Source organism: Grus americana, chromosome 8, assembly GCF_028858705.1.
Source record: "Grus americana isolate bGruAme1 chromosome 8, bGruAme1.mat, whole genome shotgun sequence".
Taxonomy (NCBI): domain Eukaryota; kingdom Metazoa; phylum Chordata; class Aves; order Gruiformes; family Gruidae; genus Grus; species Grus americana.
The window spans coordinates 28,596,967-28,617,619 of NC_072859.1; the positions used below are offsets into that span (position 1 = coordinate 28,596,967).

The 20,653-nt window shown below is 52.8% G+C and overlaps 1 protein-coding gene across 1 annotated transcript; it reads right to left on the bottom strand.

Moving 5' to 3' along the window:
* Positions 1-2,941: 2,941 nt before the first annotated feature.
* Positions 2,942-6,278, bottom strand: DMRTA2 (DMRT like family A2). The gene is made up of 2 exons (XM_054833674.1): positions 4,833-6,278; positions 2,942-4,627 (listed from the first exon to the last, which is right to left on the bottom strand). Exons 1-2 carry the CDS (start codon positions 5,323-5,325, stop codon positions 3,753-3,755), a joined length of 1,368 nt encoding a protein of 455 aa, XP_054689649.1. The 5' UTR covers positions 5,326-6,278; the 3' UTR covers positions 2,942-3,752.
* Between the last annotated feature and the right edge of the window lie 14,375 nt (positions 6,279-20,653).

Below are 20,653 nucleotides of genomic sequence, written 5' to 3' on the forward strand. Positions count from 1 at the left end.
TCCCGTCCGTTCCCTCGTCTCAGAGACAGCGCCGGGCTGCGGGGCGGTTTCCAGGCCGGGAAACGGGGCGTCAAGTCCCGGGACAGCCGCAGCGGCGGGGCCCGGAGCCCTCCCGGGTCTGTGGGAGAGCCGGGGCGGGGGTCGGGACTCGCTCCTCGGCCTCCAGCTAAACAAGCCATCGCTGCTCCCGCTGGAGGGGGCCTGGGGACAGGCAGCCCGGGGGACAGCGTGGAAGCGGTACCGCCACCCTTCCTAGCCGCGGGTCTCCTCCCCTGGCCCCGGCGGAGGGGCTGTGCGGGGCTCCGGCAGGCAGCGGGGCGCACGCCGGGGGCTGCTGCGGAGCAAAAGGCAGGGCCGGAGCCGGAGGGGAAACGACCTCGCTCCGAGTCTCCTTTATCCCCGGGGCCTCGGCAGCAAGTCGGGTTTGCGGGGGGCGCAGCGAGGGCGGAGGAGGTGGGGTAGAGGCGGCTCTGGAAAAGAGTAGGAGGGTAGCGGAGCCTCCCCCGTCGGACTTAAAAATAAAACAACCGACCCCCCCGCTCCCCTTCCCGGTCCGGTGGGCTGCGGCGGCCGGCCCCGGCCCTGGAGGCCAGCCCAGAGCCGCTGCCCCCAGCGCCGGCACGCCTTGCCGGGCTGCCGAGGCAGGCTCGGAGCGAGCAGGGCGCGGAGAGGTTCATTTTAGGCGAAGGAATGTCATTTCGCTACTAAATGGTTAGTCTAATTTGATCTTTATTATGCTGTGGATTAGGGCTGATTCATATTAAACACTAGTGCAGTTAATATAACTCCGGAACGTGTCCCACTGTATGTACAGCAGCCGCTGTTACAGCCCCGCCGCTTCCTGCGACCCATGGATTAAGATTTAATTAACAGGGAAGTTTGCTAGCGCTCGCCTGCAGCCTCTCTGCTTTACAAATAATTTATACTCGGTTCCGCGGATTTTTATTCAAGTGACAGCATTTTATTTTACTCTAAAAAGGACCTGAATATTTTATGTTCTGCCAGAGGCTTGTGTATACGAACCTCTCCGAGGCAGCTTCAAGCTCGAGGGATTTTTTTATTTCTTTTTAATCTACGGGAATTACCTCAATAGGGACAATGTATCAGATTCTCTTACCCCCTCCTCCTACTCCCCCCCCAATTTAACAGCCTAAACTATCCATATGAAAGTTAATCGTCGTGATCCCCATTGTCGGTTGTATAAATCCAAGCTCAAGCCAACCTCCAAGACACGGCAACAATTCTGATAAATTGTCCTGCTCGGCTAACTACACAAGAATGGCTTTTATAATTAAAAGGGGAGCTGAGTTAAATCAACAGCTCCTAAGCCCTTCTCAACAAGGCTAGAATGGGAGAAATGTGGCGACCTAATTTCTTTAAGTAGCAGCTCTTTGTAGCCCATTCATAATCCTAGATATGGAAACCCATCCTGCACAAAGTCAGCTGCCAACCGAAAAAAGAAAAAAAAAAAAAGAGGGGGGGAAAAAGTTTATTCAGATGCTCAAAGTCCATCTTTTTTTTCCAGTCTAACATAACCCTGGCACTTTATAACCAAACAGACAACTCCTTTTCCAATTAAAGTGGAATTAGGAAACTCAATCAAATTAGCTCACTATTAAAGCCCTTCTTTATTAAACCGTTTTATTGTAGTAATATTAAGTTTCACCCGCTCTTGGAACACGAGACTTTAAAAAGTTTCCCTTGTGATATTGATTTGGCTGCTCCCAGGATGGATCAGGGTCAAAAGTATTTACCTAGGTGTAATCTGTAGTATTGACTTTTTTTTTTAAGAAAATCTTAAAATTGTATCCAGCTTGATCAATTGCGCGAGAGAAGGAAGAATTGCATTTTACTTGCTACCGTCCTTTGATTTTACCCCGGGGTTCCTTCAATAGCTACGGCAGGACGCGTCTCCTCCCAGACCCACCAGTATATTAACTGGTTGGTAGGAGCCGCGCTGTCAGCTCCGAGCCAATGTTTACACAGTTATATTTGAAGTGAGAAAGTAAACAGTCCAGCTGTGCCACGGAGCGGTTCGGTGGGATTAGGTTTCCATACCAACCAACTTTAGGAGCTTTTACAGTCTTAATTCAACCATGCACTGAACTTGTTCTTTGTGAGTAATAGTTTTTCTGGGCCAAACACTCCCAGAACTGATAAGAAAGTCGCGCTCGGGCCTTCGGAAGGATCGCCTCTCTGGATGCACGGGGGCACGCCCGCTGCCTCTGCCTCTCATTGTAATACATAAATAAAGAGAGGGAGTAACGCCTTCCTTACTTTTTGGTCTTGAAGAATAGTCGGAAAGCATTGCAAAAAAAAAAAAAAAAAGAAAGAAAACCAAAAGAAACAACAAAATAAAATTTTTTAAAAACTCCAACAAAACAAAAAAAAACAACCCACGCGTGTAGCCTGTACTCTTGAAATGCGGGGGAAGATTCGGAAGGACACACAGCTCCAAAAGTAAACCAGCGAAATCTTTCCTGCGCGTACACCCCGCACTGAGCTTGTGGGGTCTTAACTCATTCACGCCTGCGGCAAACATGTCCTTTCGTTCTCAAAAACCGTCATTATTATATATCCCTTCGCTTATCGTAATATAAAACAATCAAAATGCACATTCAGATTTCAGATACGAGGGAAAAGTACCTCTCCGCTGCTGCAGAACCCGCGGTCGGCAAGGCGGGCGTTTGCTTTAACCGTTCTTCTCTTCTCTGCGACAATGTCAGATTTCCTAAATGTGACAAAATTCGGCGAGGTATCGAAGGAAAAAAAAATCCTGCTTAAATTTACACCTCTGATTCCCCCCCCCCCCGGCATGAATAACAAAAAGGCCAGAACCAGAAATAAACGTATTTGACAATTTCGGTTAAGGAAATTGCTCTGGTTTGTACGCTTCGTTTTTATTTATAAATTTTCCGAAGAATATCTGTTTTGACCATGATAAAAATGTAGTAAACATGTTTGTACTAATTGCGTAAACTCCTTTAAATATTGACTGTACTCGTCAAATGAATTTCCCAAAACACACTTCCACCGTCTCATAAAATACCACTTGCCATTTATAAGACCGATTTTTTTTAATAGAAAATAACATTTATTTCTATGAAATGGAAACACAGAATTACCTGTTAGAAACAGCAAGAAGTTTGCTACATCGGAACAAGAAAGCAATTTTCTTGCAGATCACAAATGAAGGAGGTTCATTAAACCGTCATACACCATTGGCGCCGGGGTCCTACGGACAGTTACAAATATATCTACTTTCCAATGTTATATACAGATCGTAACATTTCTGGGGGCGGGAAGGAAAAGGCTTTCAATTTGACAATATGTTTAATCTATATGCCTGGTAAGTATTACAATGAGCTGTCTAACCTTTAGCTTAACGTTAATACCAAGTTCACCTACGCGTTACATTAATAACTTAGATTTCCATTTTATAACATTATACACTTGCTAGTATACATATATATATGTATGTGTGTGGGAAAGAGAGTGTGTGTGTGTGTACACACCCCCACGACGCACCAAGGATATCCATGCTTATGGCCATAAGCAACAAAGAGTGACTCATGTCTGGACAATGAAAGTGCACCTTGATCACCGTTTTAATACACCTACGTCTGTCCGCGCCGGGCTCCGCACGCAATCATCGCCTGTACGGGGGAGAGGGGAGAGAAAGCCACCTGTGTCCGTCCACCCGTGCCTACCTAGCTACCCCTACACAGATGAGCTTTAGGAAGCCGCCCCCGCTATTGCTTCTCGGGGGTGTTGTTGACCATGGGCCCGTAGAGCCCGCCGGAGTAGACCTGCTCCTTGTGCACGGCGGAGCGGTCCCGCATGAGGTCGCTGAAGGCGTAGTCCACGGGCGGCCGGAACCCGAGGGTGGGCATCAGCCCGGCCGTGGAGTAGGGGGTCATGAAGGCCAGTCCCCGGCTGTGCGCCGAGTAGGCGAGGCGCAGGGGGTTGAGTCCCAGGTGGGTGCCCAGCGGGTAGGCGCCGGCCTCGGCCCCGAAGTGCGTGGCGTTGGGCTGCAGGGGGGAGAAGGCGGAGCGGCTGCCCAGCGTGCCGATGGCGGGGGCCATGGCGCCGGCTATCAAGGGCCGGTGGTGGGCGGCGGCGGCGGGGGTGGGCGGAAGGCCTTGCAAGGCGCCGTCCCGAGCCCAGCCCTCCTCGGGACCCTTCTCCGGGCCGCGGTTGTTGAGGATCTGCTCGATGGCCTGTACCACGTCCCCGCCGCAGCCCTGCAGCACCAGCTCCAGCACGCTGCGCTTGTGCGCCGGGAAGACGCGCGTCAGGATGTCGATGGGAGTCCGCTGCCGGCCGCCGGCCGAGGGCGACGGGTCCTGCTCGTCCTTGTCCGCCTCCGAGCCCGAGTCCGAGCCCAGCGGGCTGATGGAGCCCGGGCTCTCCTCCCCCTCCTTCGGGCCCTTGGAGACGGGCGAGCTCAGGAAGGACTCGCCGTCCCCGTTCTCCGAGCCCGAGCCGTGGCGAGCTTCTGGGGAGGAGGTGCCGGGCACGGACTCGCCGTCCGGGGACAGGGGCTTCCCGCCCGCCTGCTGCGGGGTGACGGCGCGGCTCGGCAGCAGCGTCTTGGGGAACAGCTCGAACTTCTGCATCTTGGACTCTGCGGGGCGCGGGGGGAGGGGGGAGAAGGAGAGAGACCGTCAGTGCGGCTGCCCCAGGCGGGCCCCGCGGAGCGTCCCGGCTGTCGGCGGGGCCACTCGCCCGCTTCGCCGGGGGATGCCGCCTGCAGGTCCGCGCCCCATCACCCCCGGCCCCTTCTCCCCCCCCCCGCGTCGGGCCGGGCCGGGCGCACAGCGCGGCCTTACCTGAGGCGCCGGCGCCTCCCTCGCCGCCGCCGCCGGCGCAGACGGAGCCGAAGACCTCGTACGCGGGCCGGGGCGGGATGATGCCGTTGGCGGCCGCCAGGGCCAGCCCCTCGGCGGTGCCGTACAGCAGCTGGAGCTCGCGGGCCTCGTTCTCCTCCTGCGCCTGCTGGCGGCGCAGCGCCACCTGGGCCGCCATGACGCGCTGGCGCTCGGCGATGAGGGTGCACTTGGCGCACATGCAGTCCTTCCAGCGGCAGTACCGCTTGTGGCCCTTCAGCGCCGACACCACGCCGTGGTTGCGGCAACGGGCGCACTTAGGCGTTCGCGGGTACTTCTCGGCCGCCCGCAGCAGCAGCGGCGGAGCCCGCAGCAAGCTCCCGGCTACGCTCACTGGCAGCGTGGCTGCCGCTGCCGCCGCCGCCGCCGCCACCGAGCTGGGGGGCACGGGGGGGGGCGCGGCGGGCACGGTGGGCAGCTCCGACCGCAGCTCCATCCTGGCAAACCCGCCCCGAAAGAGCGACCCCCCCTCCCCGGCCTCCCCCAAAGCAACGCGGGGCGGGGGAGCCTCCGCGGCGTACCCGCGCCCGGACGCGGAGAAGCTCCTGGCGCCTTCAGGCGCGATCACGGGTGGGGGGCATGCAAACCCCAGCGCCTATCGCCTCGCCTCGCTCGCCGCCCCTGTCCCCCTGCACCGACACACGGCTCCGGAGTGGGGTTCAAGGGAGCAGGGGTCGTCGGGAGCCTTTCCGCGCCTTCCTCCCCCCCGCCTCCGCTCCCGAAAAGCGACTCTAAGACAAGAAAATCCAAGAAAACTTAGATCTCTCTCGCTTCCTTGCTCTCCATGCGCATCTGGCAGGGCAGCACCAAGTCCATCGCGGCGGGCTCAAAGCCGAGCTCTCCCGTCTGCACTTGCGGGATCGCCGCTCCCCACGGTGCCCCGGTGAAAACCCGAGCTGTTCCCTAAGCTCAGCTCCCCCTTCCCCCTTTAACTACGATCCCAGATTCAAAGTGTCCCTTCAAAGAGCAATCCGGCACCTCCAACGACAGGATCCCTCGCCACAAGACGCGGAGACTAGTATCCAGGAGAGAATAAAAAAAAACAACAAAAAAAAAATCACCCCGTCTCCCGAGCAGCAGCACCGCAGCCGGACGGAGGGGCCGGCAGCCCGCGGCCAGGGGAGCCCTCGCCCCCGGCCCGGCTGGGCTCACCCGCCGCGGCGAACCCGAGCAGGCGACCGGCGTCGGAGCAGTCGGAGCAGGCAGAACCGACGGGAGGGCCAGAGCAGGCAGAGCGGGAGCAGGCAGAGCTGACGGCAGGGCCGGAGCAGGCAGGGCCGGAACGCCGCAGGCTCCCGCGCCCCCCGGGACACGCCGCCGCCCCGCGCCGCCTGGCGCGTGCGGCCCGCGCGGCCGGAGCTGCAGGCAGAGCGCGCTGGCCGCCGCGCCGCCCGCCGCCACTCGCGCTATTGTTGCGCCCCGCGTTGCCATTAGGCAACATTTGACAACAATGTGGCGCCTGCTATTGGCCAGGGGCGGGAAGCGCCGCGCTGATTGGCCGTCCGACGGTCCGCCGCGTCCGCCCGGCGGCTGCTCGAGCGCGCCGCGCCCGCGGAGAGCCGGGAGGGTCCTGGGGGGACCCGCGGGGAGAGCGGTGTCCGCGCGTGTGCGTGTGCTCCTGCTGCGTGTGCGTGTGTGCGTGCGTGCGTGTGTGCGCGTGCAAAAATCTGTCCGATTTCTCGCTACTGGGGAGTTTGGCTTTTTTTGTGGGTTTGTGGTGGTGTGGGTTTTTTTAATCCGGTGGAAACGGTATTTGCCTTGCCAACTGTTTGACTTTTTTTTTCCTGGGTGTCACTTGTCAAAAGGGTGGGGGAAAATGTACTGTGGAAGGTGACAATTCAATTTATGGTCTCCCCCCTCCCCTTGGAGATTTTGTTTTATAATAGTATGTAATGATGCCTCTCTCCTTCCCTTTTCCTCCCTTCCTTCCTTCCCTTTTCCTTCCTTCCTTCCTTCCCTCTTCCTTCCTTCCCTTTTCCTTCCTTCCTTCCTTCCTTCCTTCCTTCCTTCCTTCCTTCCTTCGTCCGCTCGCTCCCCCCTTCCCTTTCTCTCTCCCCCCTTCCCCTCTCTCCCACTCCACAGCTGCAGGTGAATTTTGCAGGTGCTGCTGCAATGGGAGAAGCCCGAGGTGAGTATGATTTTCCGTATTTTCGTTGCGCTGTAGGCTGGGAGAGCCCTTCCCGCCCTTCGCTCCCCAGAAAGTGAAGTTCGTTCTTTCCCTGCCAGCTGGTTGCGTGACTACATGTTCAACAGGCGCCTTCCCCGCGGGGACAATAAACCCGAGGGGCTGATTTTTGAGGAGGAGGCTATCGGGCTGGTAACTGTATATTAACCCCGAAGCTTTTGTTTTAGCATTAACCACCCGGGTTTGACGTCACCTTCGCTGGTAGCGGGGAGGAGGTAGCACTTCGGTGGGAAATAACGCCGTCTCCTTTCCCCAAGGCTCTCCCGTTTCCCACGAGGGATCTCCATCCTCTTCGGCACTTTTGGAAGTTCTTTGTTACATGTGTCCGTAACTCCTTCCCGGTAGCGGGAACCGTCCGCCGGTCGCTGCTCGCTAAGGTTCTCCTCTCCGCCGCCCCAGCATCCCCACCTGCGCGGTCACACGCTGCGAGATCTTCCCCCGGCGCCTCCCCGGGTGGGCTGTGGGGGGCTGCCCCCGGGCGAGCTGCCTGCCCCCGCGGCACTCGGGCACCCGAGCCAGGAGGAGAGAGAGCCCTGGCTTTGCTCTAAACGTGCCGGAGCTGCCCGCCGCTCCCTCCGCGGCCGGGAAAGCGCGCACAGCCGCGGTGTGCCGCGGAGGGCCGCGGGGCAGCCCCGCGCAGGACAGGCAGCGCTCGCTGATGCTCCGCTGCCCCTTCCCCTTTGTCACACTCCTCCTGTGGGTGCGAGAAGCACAACTGCAGAGCCCTAAAACTTGTCAATATTTTTATTACACTTACATCCTTCTTCCTCTCTCTCTGTTTTTTTTCTTCCCCCCAAAATGAACGCTTTCCCACACGACTTTCTGTGTGTGCAGCTGCCACTCACTCCTTGTGATTTAGGTGTTATAACACCTTTATTTAATACAGCCGCGAAGTCAAAATAGCCGATTTAATTTTATTCGCAACCACTAATTTTACTCTCCGGGGAGAATTACTCAGATCATCTGATTTAATTTGAAATTCGTAGAACTCGATCAGACTGAATAAGAAACATTTAAAATATTGCTTTATGTTGGCTTACCATGGATAAAATGTTGTCCCTTCTTCCTGGCAGTTTAGTTTGGGTTTACGATGGGGATTTTTTCTGCAAATACCTTCCCCTTTCTCCCCTGAGGCAGCCTGCCGTCACCAACAACACTGGACACGGGTTACACTGATTTCCCCGGTTCCCTTTTCTTTCAGCTTTCATTTAAATTAAAGGGCTGGGTTATCCTTTCCGTTTATGGCGGTTTTAAACTATCTATTTTGGAAAGAGCCGTAGCAAAAACACCCAACAGTGGGTCATTAACCAGCCAGTGAAATACGGTGGTTTCTGTTCAGAGCCTCATGCCTTTAGTTGCAAACATTGCAAACCGTGGTGTAGAAGTTTGAACACAAAAAGTGTAGCATCTCTATCCCAAGGCGTTACATACAGTTTCCGTAGGCTCACGCAGCACGTCCCCCAGTGACTATATAGGAAGAGTTAGGACACAATGTCCTAGCGCTGTGCGCATAAACACCCAGTGCCTGGTTCTGATGGTTACCCCAAGTCAGCACTAGAGACACCCCCTCCTCCAAAACACTTAACCATATACCGCTTTCAAAATACTACGCTCAGCATCAATCCAACATCGAAACAGCCGGGTTTTGCTCATCAAATGTTTGTTGCAAAAACATACAACGCAGCCCCAGGATTCAGCAAGTGCTGAGGATATTTGTCAAAAGCTCCCCCAATATATCACGAGCGTTTAACGGTTTCCCACCCCCTGCTTCTTTCTTCCCAGCCCCGCAAGGGCAGGCAGCAGCCCCGGCGCGGGCGGGTGAGCGCCCCGGAGGCGGCGGGGGCTGAAGGCGAAGCCGCTGCCCGCGGCCCCGCCGCTCCCGGGAAAGCGCCGCTCTTCGCCAGACCCGAGGCCGAGGCCTCTGCGGACTCGGCAACACTGCTCCGGGCTAAGTGAGACGCTGCTCTTTCCTCCTTCCAGCTCTGGTCGCTGAAGGGGGGCACTTTCAAACGGGATCCCAACATTTTTTGTTGTTGTTTTCTTACGACGTGCCTTTAGAAAAAGAGCCCGGGAGCCCCGACTCTCACTTTTCACTGATTTGATGTTTTAATAATAATCATTTCTCCCCTCTCCTTATTTTGCCACGGAAGCTTGGACTGTGAACCCAGACAACCAGTGCACATTTCACAGATTTTATTCAAACAAAACACAACTTGGCCGTGAGTTAGCCCGGATCAGCCAAGCCCTGGCCAGGGCTTGCCATGGGGTAAGAGCTTTCTCCAGCTTTTTGCCCCGGCCTGCCGGAGCCCTGTGTCTGTGTGAGTGTACGGGAGGCAGTGGGGGAGTTGCTGTTGCCGCCCCCCTCTCCCCCTCCCGCTTCTTCCCCCTTCTCTTCTGCTGCAATTCATTTCTGTTTGACGAGGCACAATAAAATCTTCATGTACATCCCTGCTCTTGTGTTTTTCTTGGAGGGGGGGGGTGTTTGTTTTAGGAACCCACAGAGAAGCCGTGCTCTCGCTGCAAGGGCGGGTGTGCTGAGGAACCCGAGCGGGACGCCGCGATGTTCCGAGGAAAGAGAAATTCATTCCTCCAAAACCAGCGAAATGCAACTTTAAAGGCCCGAGACTTGTGTCGCTCCCAGCTTGGCTCCGGGAGCTCCTTCCACCACCGTCAAAGCCGAGGCGTGGACCCAGCTCCTCGCTTCCCCCCGCAGGGGCTCGCCGGGCCCCGGAGGAGCAGCCCAGGTTTGGCACAGGGTGTCTGGGCCAGCTCCAGGGCCCGGGGCGAGCAGGTCCCCCCACGGCGAAAGCCCTGCCCGGGCCGGGCTCAGGCGGTTGATGGCCCCGCGGAGCCCACCCGGTGTGTGGGGGGGTCAGAACCAGAGATTACGGAGCACAGCGTCGCCCCTGGCTTGGGCGATACGCGTGAAAAGCGACGTTACTTCGTTACAGGAATTAAAAGAAACGCCGCGTTTCGTTGCGTGGTGCCCCGGTTGCTGCTTAATTATCCCGCCATGTGTTTGGCAGCCTCCAGAAACGCACGAAGTCGGTGCCCACGACCCAGTGCTCACATCTGGGTCAGCTCCATAAAACACGAGACGATTTTTTTTTTTTTCTTTAAGCAGCGCCGATCTTCCCGGTGTTTATTTCTCTCCTCATTCCCATTCATTCATCTAAAGGCTTCCTATGCATCGCTGCTCCCGTGCAAAAGTTTGAGAGGGCTGCATGCAACGGTGCTGCTGCATCTTCCCCCAATTACAGTAGTAAAATCTTAATTAAAAAGAGCCCGTCTATTGGCTGCCATGTAGGAGAAGGCAGACACGCACGCCCGGAGGCAGCGCAGCGCCCGGAAGCATCCCAGAGAAATATAGTTCTTGATTAGTGTATTTTCATCTCGTTCTTAGCGGAAGACAGTTTGTAAGTACCTGCTAATGTTAGTGCTCTTTAAGGTTTCAATTGTTCTAGGGGGTTTGCCATTGACTTTTTCATTATTTACCTACTGAATCAAAGTAAGCAAATGCCATCTGTTTCCCTGCTGCTATCATCTTCACTTTTAATTATCCGCCCAGCAGCCTAATAGAGATGATATTAAACTAAATCTTTTTGACATTAAAAGTAATTATCCCCAAACCAATATTACAAGAATGAAAATTACCCTTCCCCCCCACCAAGAAAAAGGCACATTCCTCCTAGCCCAGGCAACCTCTTCAGATCCCGGAGCGGGGAAAGGTAGACGGAGCTCCCGTTAGCCCGGACTTCTCAAGTATTTGAAACATTATTAACTCGATTTCCCCGCTCCCAGTGGGGGAGGAAAAAGAGACAAGGGAGAGAGATTTGTGGAAGGAAATAAGGGAAATTCGGGGTTCCGAATTATCCTGCGTGGGCTCCTTTCCGCCCCGCAGCCCAGCGGCTGCTCCGCAGGGACCCGCCCGGCTCCGCACCCGGGATGGGCGGCGGGGGAGGCCGGGGCTGCCTGACCCCAGCGAGGCACCCGCCGGGCCCGGCACAGGGCCCAGCACGGGCTTCTAGAAAATAGCGTATCATAAATATGCACACTCGCCGTGTCTCGAAGTGCTTTGCACCATCCAACGGCACTGGTCGTGTGTGATGCATTGGCGTTGAGGGGACGGTCATTCTAGAGACATTAGGAGCGGGTTCGTAATTAAGGGGAGGACGGCGGGTCTTCTAACAGATGGTCGCTTGCTGAATTACCGCTACAGAGTCATTTCACTTAGACTCAAACTTCTCCGCCATTTCTCCTCCGACTCGCTTTAATATGTGCCGGAGCCGCGTCCCCCATTTCCTTTAATATGTGCTAAACTGAGCTAATTTTAATTGCATGTTTCAACTTTGCTAATTAAATAGAGTGGTCTAATTAAAAGTGACTAGGGAACAGTTTTAATTCAACCCTCTACTTTTTTAACAATCCATTATGCAACAAATCCAGGGTAAGCCCTCCCTTTAAAAAAGCTACAGATGATTGAGTTTTTACACCTTTTTACACGCTCACAATGGGGAGACTTGACCCAACATATGTAGCGGCGGGGCTGGGCCCCCCCGGCTCCCCGGTGGGGTATTGGAAACGGGCTGTCTCGCTGCTGCTGCCCTGCCTGAGCGCTGCTGGACCCGGTTGCCTCCCGGGGCCTCCCCGCTGGAAGTGCTGAGACTATTAGCCCAGCGGAGGTTAGAGTAGCACATCCCCAAGACAGCAGCCCAGGATTTGGGAAAATCGGGCTCTTTACACGCTTCATCTCTTCACCAAGTGCTCATTAGGTTGTTAACCTCTGGTTCACATGAAAGGGGCATGTGATGAATCCCCTCCCGAACAAATGGGCGCATCCCCCTTCAGGCACTGAACAAAGCCCTTAAAATAACTCCACAAGAAAGCCTTTAGTTGTTACTCTAAAATTTCTTTTCTCTGAGAGCTTGTGCCCATCCACACACACACGCACACAGACACACAGAAAGAAGAAAAGCGCACGCACACACAAGAATCCCCCCCACACACACACCCCGTGCGCTGGAGCTAAAAATTAAAAATCCGGGTTCCGTCCCCCGGCCCTTTGGCGCTGGCGAATGGTCCCCCGGGTTTGGCAGAGATTTGGACTGGGGCTTCCCAAGGGAGGGGAAAAAAAAAATCTTAATCGCTTTAGTGGAGCGGGCGGGGGGGAGGCAGCCTCTCCCTGCGGAGGGGGAAAGCCAGGCGCCCCCAGCCGGGGGGCAGCCCTCTGCGCGGGGGGGCCGCGGGGGGGCCGATCCCCTCCCGCTGCTCTCCACTTCTCCCACCCGCCCCCGAGAGACAAGTTGAGCGGGTTCAGAGGTGTAGAGGACGCGGGCAGGAATTCCCCTTCCCGCAGGGGGAGCCCAGCGAGGGCCGGGGCCGCCCGGGAGGGGGGGGGAGCCCAGCGCCCCCCCGCCGCCCCGGCCCCACGGCGGGGCCGCCCGGAGCGGCTGTCCCTCTCCCCGCTGGAAGCACGGGCGGCGGAGCGGAGCCTCTCCTTAACCAAACCGGCTCACCTTGGAAGGCAATGCTGCCGCGCACTCCCGTGTACAGGGCGCGTATTGTTAATTGAGGGATGGCCGGGAGAGCGAGGGAGACCAGCGCCTGGCTCCCGCATTCCCACAGCTCTTGTGTATGGATTTTAGGCTCTTTAAGACCTTTCCTTTTCTCTCTCTCTCTCTCTCTCCCTCCTTCTCCCTCTCCCTTTTTATTTCCCAGCCCCTCGGGCATGGATTAAAGTGACAGACAATTTTCCCTTCGCACCTTATTGATGGTTAAATGCACTTTGAGATAATGCGCGGAGGGCGGCGGGGGGGTTCTCGAGAGAGCGGAGGTTTTGGGAGCGCTGCAGCTCTCCGCGGGACGGTGGAGAGGGCCCCGGGCAGGCAGCTGCGGGGCGGGGGGGCGGCTCGGCACAGGCTGCCCCCCCGCTCCCCTCCTCTCCCCATCACCTTGCAGGTGGCTGCGGGACAGCGAAGCGTGTCAACTGCGCTTGCCGTGGCACAGGAAAACACGCGTGTGCCGCAGCGTCTCCTGCAGCCGTGGGCCTGCGGCTTGGAAACACACGCTCACACACGCACATGCAGGTAAAGGAGGAGGCAGCAGTTTAGAGCCAGAATGACTCAGGAAAGCTCCGCTCTGTTAATTTACTATAGGGCGCTCCGAGAGGTTCATTAAAAAGGCTCTTGTCAGCTCCCTAACGATCCGAGAGCTTTTTAATTATATTTTATATTCCTTTACCCGTCCCCTAACTTCAAACACATGGTAAAAAGGATTTGCTGTTTTGTTTCAGGTAAAACCTAATAATTAAAATTCAGACCCCGTCCCATGCATCTGCTTCGCCTTTGCCAAATGAATTGAAGGGAGAGAGAAAAGCGATTTCATTGAGATCACAGATGGGGTGCAGGTTTTTGGAAGAAATTTGAGAAACACCATTGTCCAGAATCAAAACTCTATGTCTTGCCCCACAAAGGGGGCTGCTTTAAGCCCCTCAACTTCTATGGGGCTTGTTTTTTAAACTTTAAGTGTTCCGCACAATAAGCTGCCACCAAAATGTCACAACCACTCTGATTCCAAGTGTGTCTCGCTGCAAAGGGTGCAGAAAAATGAAGGGAGCAAAGGGAAGGAGTGTAATTAAAAACCCTCCAGCTCCCTCATGCCTGCTGGGGGCACGGCGGCCCTTTCGGGGCGGGGGCGGCCGGGGAAGTGCCCCCGCCCGTGACAGACACCCCGAGGTGCGGGGCAGCTCCCGTCCTGAGCGGCTCCCGCGTCTGCCCTGCCCCAGCCCGGCTCGGCACATCGGAGCGCTTCCATATTTTGGAGGCTAAATTGTTTCATTAGCCGAAAGCAGAAGATTAAGCCTTTTATTTTTATTCATGATCATGACAGCCCCAGTCGGATTTGCCGGAGGATTCCCCTCCCTCCATGTTTGTTGCCCTAGGAGCTCAGGAGCTTAACAATCCTGCCGGAACGCGATAGATAAATACAACCTATATCGTTAAAGAGACATATTCAGCGTGTTTGCGGAGGGGCGGGAGAAGAGAGCCGGTTTAATAGCATCATCAAAACCCACACGCACTTAGGGAAAAAAAATTCTTGTATTCTTTTTACAGTCAACATACGCTATTTAATGGGGCCTTATGCAAACACAGACTTCTCTTAAGTTAACGACGGACCATCCGCAATCTACCACGGCACTGCGCCGGCTGCCATCAGTCCTGCGGGACCGGGCAGTGCTGGGGCACTGCCAGGGCTTTCGGCTCCGTGGGTTTGTTTGGTTTGGGGTTTTTTTTGTTTGTTGTTTTTTTTTTTTTTCCCCCGGTAATGCCCCATTTTTTCGTGCGTGCCCCGTCGCACAGAGCAGGGCTGAGCGTCCCCATCTCCGCCCACGCCCGTGGGGATGGGCCGGCCCCACGCTCGCCAAAGGCACGGCAACGAGCGGCCGCGCTCCAGCTGAGTTGCTTTTTTTTTTCCTCTTTCGATGTCTCTTTTATTAATTTTCACTTTTTTTTTTTTTTTGAGGGGGCGGACGGGCACTTTTCGCCGCGGCTGTGAGGGCAGAGCCGGGCCGGGCCGGGCCGGGCCGGATCTGTGCCCAGTGTGAAAGGAAAGGAGACCCCGGGGAGCGACTTCGCACCGGGGGCACCCTGATCAGTGCGCGGCTTCACCCCTGCCCGCCCCGCGGCCGTGTGCCTGGCCGGTCACTGCTCCGCGTGGGCGAGCGGTGTTACCGCTCCTGCCCGCCCGCCCGCCGCCGGCGCTCCGGTGCCCGGTGGGGAATTTTCCGTCATCAGCTTCTCCCCAGCCCGGGAGGAGCCGAGGGGCGGCTGCCGGGCGCGGGCGGCTCCCTGAGGCACTGCGCCCGCTCGGGCGTGGGGGGCGTTTTCTCTGCCCGCCCTGTTCTTTCGCGCCGACGTTTTCACGGGGGAGCCCGCCGGCCCCGAGGTGCGAAGGCGCGGTTTGCCATGGCGCCTCCTGCGCCTGGCCTGGCGCTGCGGCTCCATCCTGGCCTGTGCCAGGAGGGTGACGGGGGTGTCCCGCTCCCCACGGGGCAAATCCCTCGGCAGGAGCGGGCAGGGCGGGCGGTGAAGGGGCCCGGTGCGGGACACCCGCGGGCCGTTTCCGCCGCCGCCATTTCCTTCGCGCTGCGGCCGCCGAGCCCAGGCGCTTTCCCCTCAAACCCGGGAGCGGGCCCGTCCCTGAGGAAGCAAACTCCGCCCGAGCGGTCGGCCAGTGCCGCCTGCGGGCGGGCAGGAGGAGGGAGGGGGTCCCTGTCGCGGACACGGCGGGCGCCCGCCGAGGGGACAGGAGCCGCTAGCGGGGCCGGTTCTTTTCCCCGCGCTGTCCCGCCCCGGCGCCCTTCACGCACAGGCGGGTACTTGCCCGGGTCGCTGCCGCCTTCCCTCCTCCCTGCCCCGCGGGAGCCGCTCCTCGCACCTACCGACGGCGGGCAGGCCTCGATGGCGGCTCCTCCAGGCCATCTTCCGCGCCCGCCTGCAGTAGCCGGGGGACACCGGCGGACGACGTGCCGGCCCTGATCGCTAACAGAGAAGCCGCTGGTTCTTCTCCCCCTCTTTTCAGGGCATCTCTCTGTGTGCCGAAAAGGGCCCTGGAAGTTAAGGACGCCCCAGGGGGGCAGCAAGGCTGAGGTGGCCTTTAGCCCGTCGGCCGCTGCTCCTCAGCTGCGGCCTGCACCCGGCGCTTCCAGGTAACTCCCGGTAGAGCGGCCGGGAAACTTGGTATGAGCCCCCGCAAAAACCAGGGAGGAGGAAAAGTCCTGACACACTTGTGAAGCACACACTTGGTTGTGAGGCTTTTGGAGAAGTGCAAGTGACAGGAACTGCTGGCCATCCGCGAGTTCTGCCAGCAGCAACCGGAGCGGAGCTTGAGAGCGGGACGGAAAGGCACTGGTTCCTGCAGATGAGGAAGGACGGCAAAAGTGGTGTTTGAAACGGGATAAAACCACGGGATGAGAAGACAGAATGGTTAGTTCTCAGGCATAAGTTATGCTGTGCCGTTAAGCACACGATACTAAGAAAACAGTTGCTCCAAAAGGTTGAATTTACAGGGCACCGAGCAATATTGTTACCACGGGGGAAAAAAAAAAGCTTGAAGAAGTCATGCAAACTTCTTTTTTTTTCTTTATTTTAATTTGGTTGAAGAACTGTCCTGCTTTTTCCTCCCAGCTCTGGAGGTTTTCATTCCTTACACAGGACAAACTAGTTGTCAAGAAATCTTAGATCAAAAGGACTCGTCCATCTTTTTTGGTGGTTGGTGCTGGAGTAGAGACTTTCTTCCCTTGAGATAGCATTGCTAAGAAATAATCACTGATTTTGAGACCAGCATTACAGTGGGTCTATGTTTAAGTTTATTTTTCTAATGTAATTCCAAGACTGGATAATACTTTCTTATAAGAATGGGGCCTCCTTTTCATTATTGGTAACATTTTTTCCCCTGTAAAATGATTGATTTCCTCTTTAGTGAGGAGGAGGCAATATTCTTCTGCAGTGCTTAAGCAATGATATATACTATTACATTGTACAGCATGTATAAAGTCTTCAGCCTTCTTCAGCCTTATTAATTATCATATGAACCCTACCTACTTTATTAATAATTATTAATGCTTTTTCCTAGCAGTACATAAATAACCTGAAAATCCATTTTCTGTCTAAGTGGATTGCCTATAATTAAAAATATCTGTGATTATGGTAACTGAAAGATTTTTTTTAAATCCACATTACACTTTGAGGGCAATCAATTCCACTTTCTCTTGGAAGATAAATGGCCTTGCTATAAGATTCTCATAAGCAAGTAATGATAAAAAAAAAATCTTAATTTTTAGAATGTTTTTAAAATAATGGGAATAACAATTTATTGGAAGAAGGAATCCATTGGAAGAAGGAATCCATTGGAAGCTGGAATTTCAAATACAAAGATCAAACCTAAGTTAATATTTCTGTAACGACACTTTATTCTTAACAGCTTTTCTGACAGTATAATTTCCATTGTTGTTCTTTCATACTATGCTTCAGCTGCTCTTCATTTATGAGCTTGATTCTTATCCTGCTGTGACCAACCCTTTTTCACCAACCCAGTAGTGCATAACTGCTATAAAGTTAGTTTAATTGGTCTCCTAAGGATTCAGTCTGCTTATGGGAAATTATTTTACTACAGGATGGTATAAAGGCAACATGGTGACTCTTAATACTATTGCCTCTTTCAGCACGGAGAGCGTGACTTGGGTGTGGCACGGTCAGATGTGCGGTGCCATTTCTTAAGAGCCGTAGCACCTAAGTATATCTCACAGTATTTTTTATTTGACCTCAGTGAATCTTAAAGCAGGCATCAAGCAGAAACTAGATTATGGGATCCATTGGTGTTAATCTAACTTTTATTTGCTTAATTATTTCTGTTACTAGCAGCATTTTTGTTTCAATAAAAAGTAGAGTTTTCAGATCACTACTTTGATTCATTTTGGAAAACTATGATAATTTAACAAGGAATTGGTTTGATTCCAGAAGTAGACTATGATGGCAGCTGGATAAATGCTAATAGAACTAGGAGGGTGTTTGGAAAGCAAAATTAAGAATTCTCGAAGGGTTAACTGGTTAGAATGTGTATTCTGTTGAATCTGGTGGTTTTTGATTGATAAGAAATACTGCTCGTGATTCCTTGATGACAAGAAGGCAAATATGGTCATAAGCATTACCTGAAGGAAAAAATACACTTGAAAACTTCTAAAATACAGGAAATGATGAAAGAATGCTATAGCTGCCAAATTGTCAAAGGACTAAACTGCACATTTGCCTTGAAATTGCTTACAAAATGAAAGGAATCTTTTGTATCTACCAAGACTTCCCAGTTGAGAGTACTTTAATGCTTTTAAAACCTGTGCGTAAAACCACTTTTCATATGATTAGGGAAGATTGGTAAACTAAAAGTTAAAATGGATTGAACAAACTTTACAAGGAATTGTAATCCTGAAAGCCTCAGTTCATTTTTTTTGTACATTAGAGGATACTGCAACAGTCACACAATGTCTTATCCACCTTCATCTAAACAGTGAAAAAGTAGAAGTATTTTTCAGCAACTCAGTGCTCTCTGCAATTTGCAGGTCATACTTAAGTTCTAAAAAAAAAAAACCCACCCTAGATTTTTTTCAGTTAGATCCACAAAATAATTTATTACGTTCCTCTGCAGATGTGAGTTAATAATTGTCATTAAAAAAAAAAATCCCTTCTCTGTTGCCACCACATTTTGGAAATGTTTTTCCTTACACAACAAAAATCCTAATTAATCAGGGCATAGAAAACAGGCAAATAGACCTAGACAAAATGAAAAATATTTTTATGTACGTATTAAAATAATTTGAAAACTTCTAAAATGGCTGAAACAGAATGGGAGGTTTCCAATGACATCAAATTAGGTATCTTAGTAAATTTCAAAAAGATCACGAATAGGATGCTGTAGTTATAAGATGTAAAATACCTATGAATGATAGTAACTCATGATAATGGGGACTGTGACGATAGGTTAAATAAAGCTAGAGGCAAATAAAATGATGGGAAACACACTTCGAGGTAAATGAAAACATATTCACTGTTTTACTAAAAAAAAAAACCACCAGAGTAGCATTTCTCTTTAAGAAGAAAACTGTATAAAGAGGAAGATAATAAAGGGAAATTAAGTCACAGGTAAAGTACTAAGATTGTACTCAAAACTATTTGAAGGCACTGTCTTAAATCCTCAGAGTACACAAATATCTTGCTGGGCCCCGCAGCAGCAGCAGAGCCACGCGAGCCAGCGCACTAACGGCTCCAATTGAAAGACCCAGACGAGGAGAACAGAGAAGAGCACGCCTGTGGAAAGTTAACTTTTGGAAAACACAAAACTAAACTACTGACAGACCTTGAGGAACAATTGCCAAAGGTGTAAAAGATCATTAAAAATACCAGAAATGGGAAGCCTGCCAGAAAGATAATTGGACTAACATATTTTCAGGGTGTAAAAGGAGTACTTAATGAAAGTAGGACAACTGCAGGAAAACTAAGCTAGTCATTTGGAGTGATGTTTACAACAGTAGAAATGTCTTTTCTTGAGAGAGAAAAAAAAAAAAAGAAGGGAGTATTACCCAGGGATTGACAGCTGGAAGCAGTAAGCAACAGTTTTAACAGAGAGGATACCAGCACTGTGCCCAAGGGTCTGTGAGGCAACCTGTGTTATCCAAGGTACTCGTACACCCTCTGGAAAAAGCTACCAGTAGTGCGGCGATGGTGTTAATGAATGATACAAACTCATTCAAGATGACTGGATCGAAAGTGAATGGCAATGAACTGTGGAGGACTGTCACAACATGGAGTTGGAAAAATAGTAAGTGAAACTCATTGGTAGTAAGTACAAAATAATGATGGTGTTAACCAGTGGTTTTGTGAGCACAGGAACTAATGAAGCCTACTTCTATAACCAGCAGCTGAGTGACATTTTAATTGAATTATATTAAGGCTGCAGTGGGACTTCGGTCTTTATTACACATAAAAGAATCCACAGAGAAAAGCCCCGACTAAGGAGTGAATTCCCTGGTATCTAATGAGACATTAAATCCCGTTGAAACTTTTTTCCTGCAGGTAGGGTACTCGGGCTGCTCTCTCAGGTCTGTGGTGATTAGTAAGAGTGAGATCTAGAGCGAGCCTTGCCCTCACTGCACACACGCACGGTACCTCCTGTCTGGCTTCCTATTTCTTGAATTCTGGGCTGCCAGCTTTCACAAAACTTAGGGAAACTTCAGATAGCAAAATTTGTTTAATGCCAATTGCCTAATTTGCCTGAAATTCAAAAGTGAATGTAAAATTTAAAGGTAATAACAAGGCATTAAAAAAATAGTTCAAGAAGCATGATCAATATAATGCCACATAAATCAACAGCCCTGTCTTCCTCTCCTTCTCATCTTCAATTACTCACCCCCTACATGCTCCACCTTCTCCTGCTTTTTGTCAGTGCTGGTATACATACAGCCACTCAGCAGGCTGGTTCAATCTGAAAACTACTCCAGGAAAAAAAAAATGTTCATTTTTAACTAATTAGTTTGCCTAGTCCCAGTGCAAGGCGGAGGCAGAGGTGGCTCTTCTGGCAGTGCTGCGGATCTATGCCAGACTGAGCATAAAACTGCCTGGATCCTGACTAGTGCTAAATTTGGTATTCCTCCATCTCTGTCATCTGTGAGGAGATGGTGTCAGGTAGTGAACAACGGGTCACGCTGTGTGCAATACATAGTAGTTTCTGCTTGCTTTCCTGACCTGTCCAGAAAAAAAAAAAAAAAAAAAAGGCTACTGCTGTTGCCTTCTCTTTTCTACAAGTAGAATAAGAAAATTTAACTAGGGTGCAGAATCCACATGCAGTCTCTCCTCCTAGGGCGTTTGTCAGAAATGACCAATGGCTGCAGCGAAGAGTCGCTGGGAAGGGCTGGAGAGCTCAGCCCAGGCAGGCGGCCCAGCTGCCCGCCTGAAGACTGGTGCTCCTGCTTGCACCTTCCCTCTCAACAAGCTTAAAGAATTCTGTGTGCCTTGGTGGGCCAACAGCTTTG

Coding starts and splice junctions, on each gene's coding strand:
- DMRTA2 (XM_054833674.1), bottom strand. CDS start 5,325: ATGGAGCTGCGGTCGGAGCTGCCCACCGTGCCCGCCGCGCCCCCCCCC. Junction 4,628..4,832: donor GGGAGGCGCCGGCGCCTCAG/GTAAGGCCGCGC, acceptor CGCGCCCCGCAG/AGTCCAAGATGCAGAAGTTC.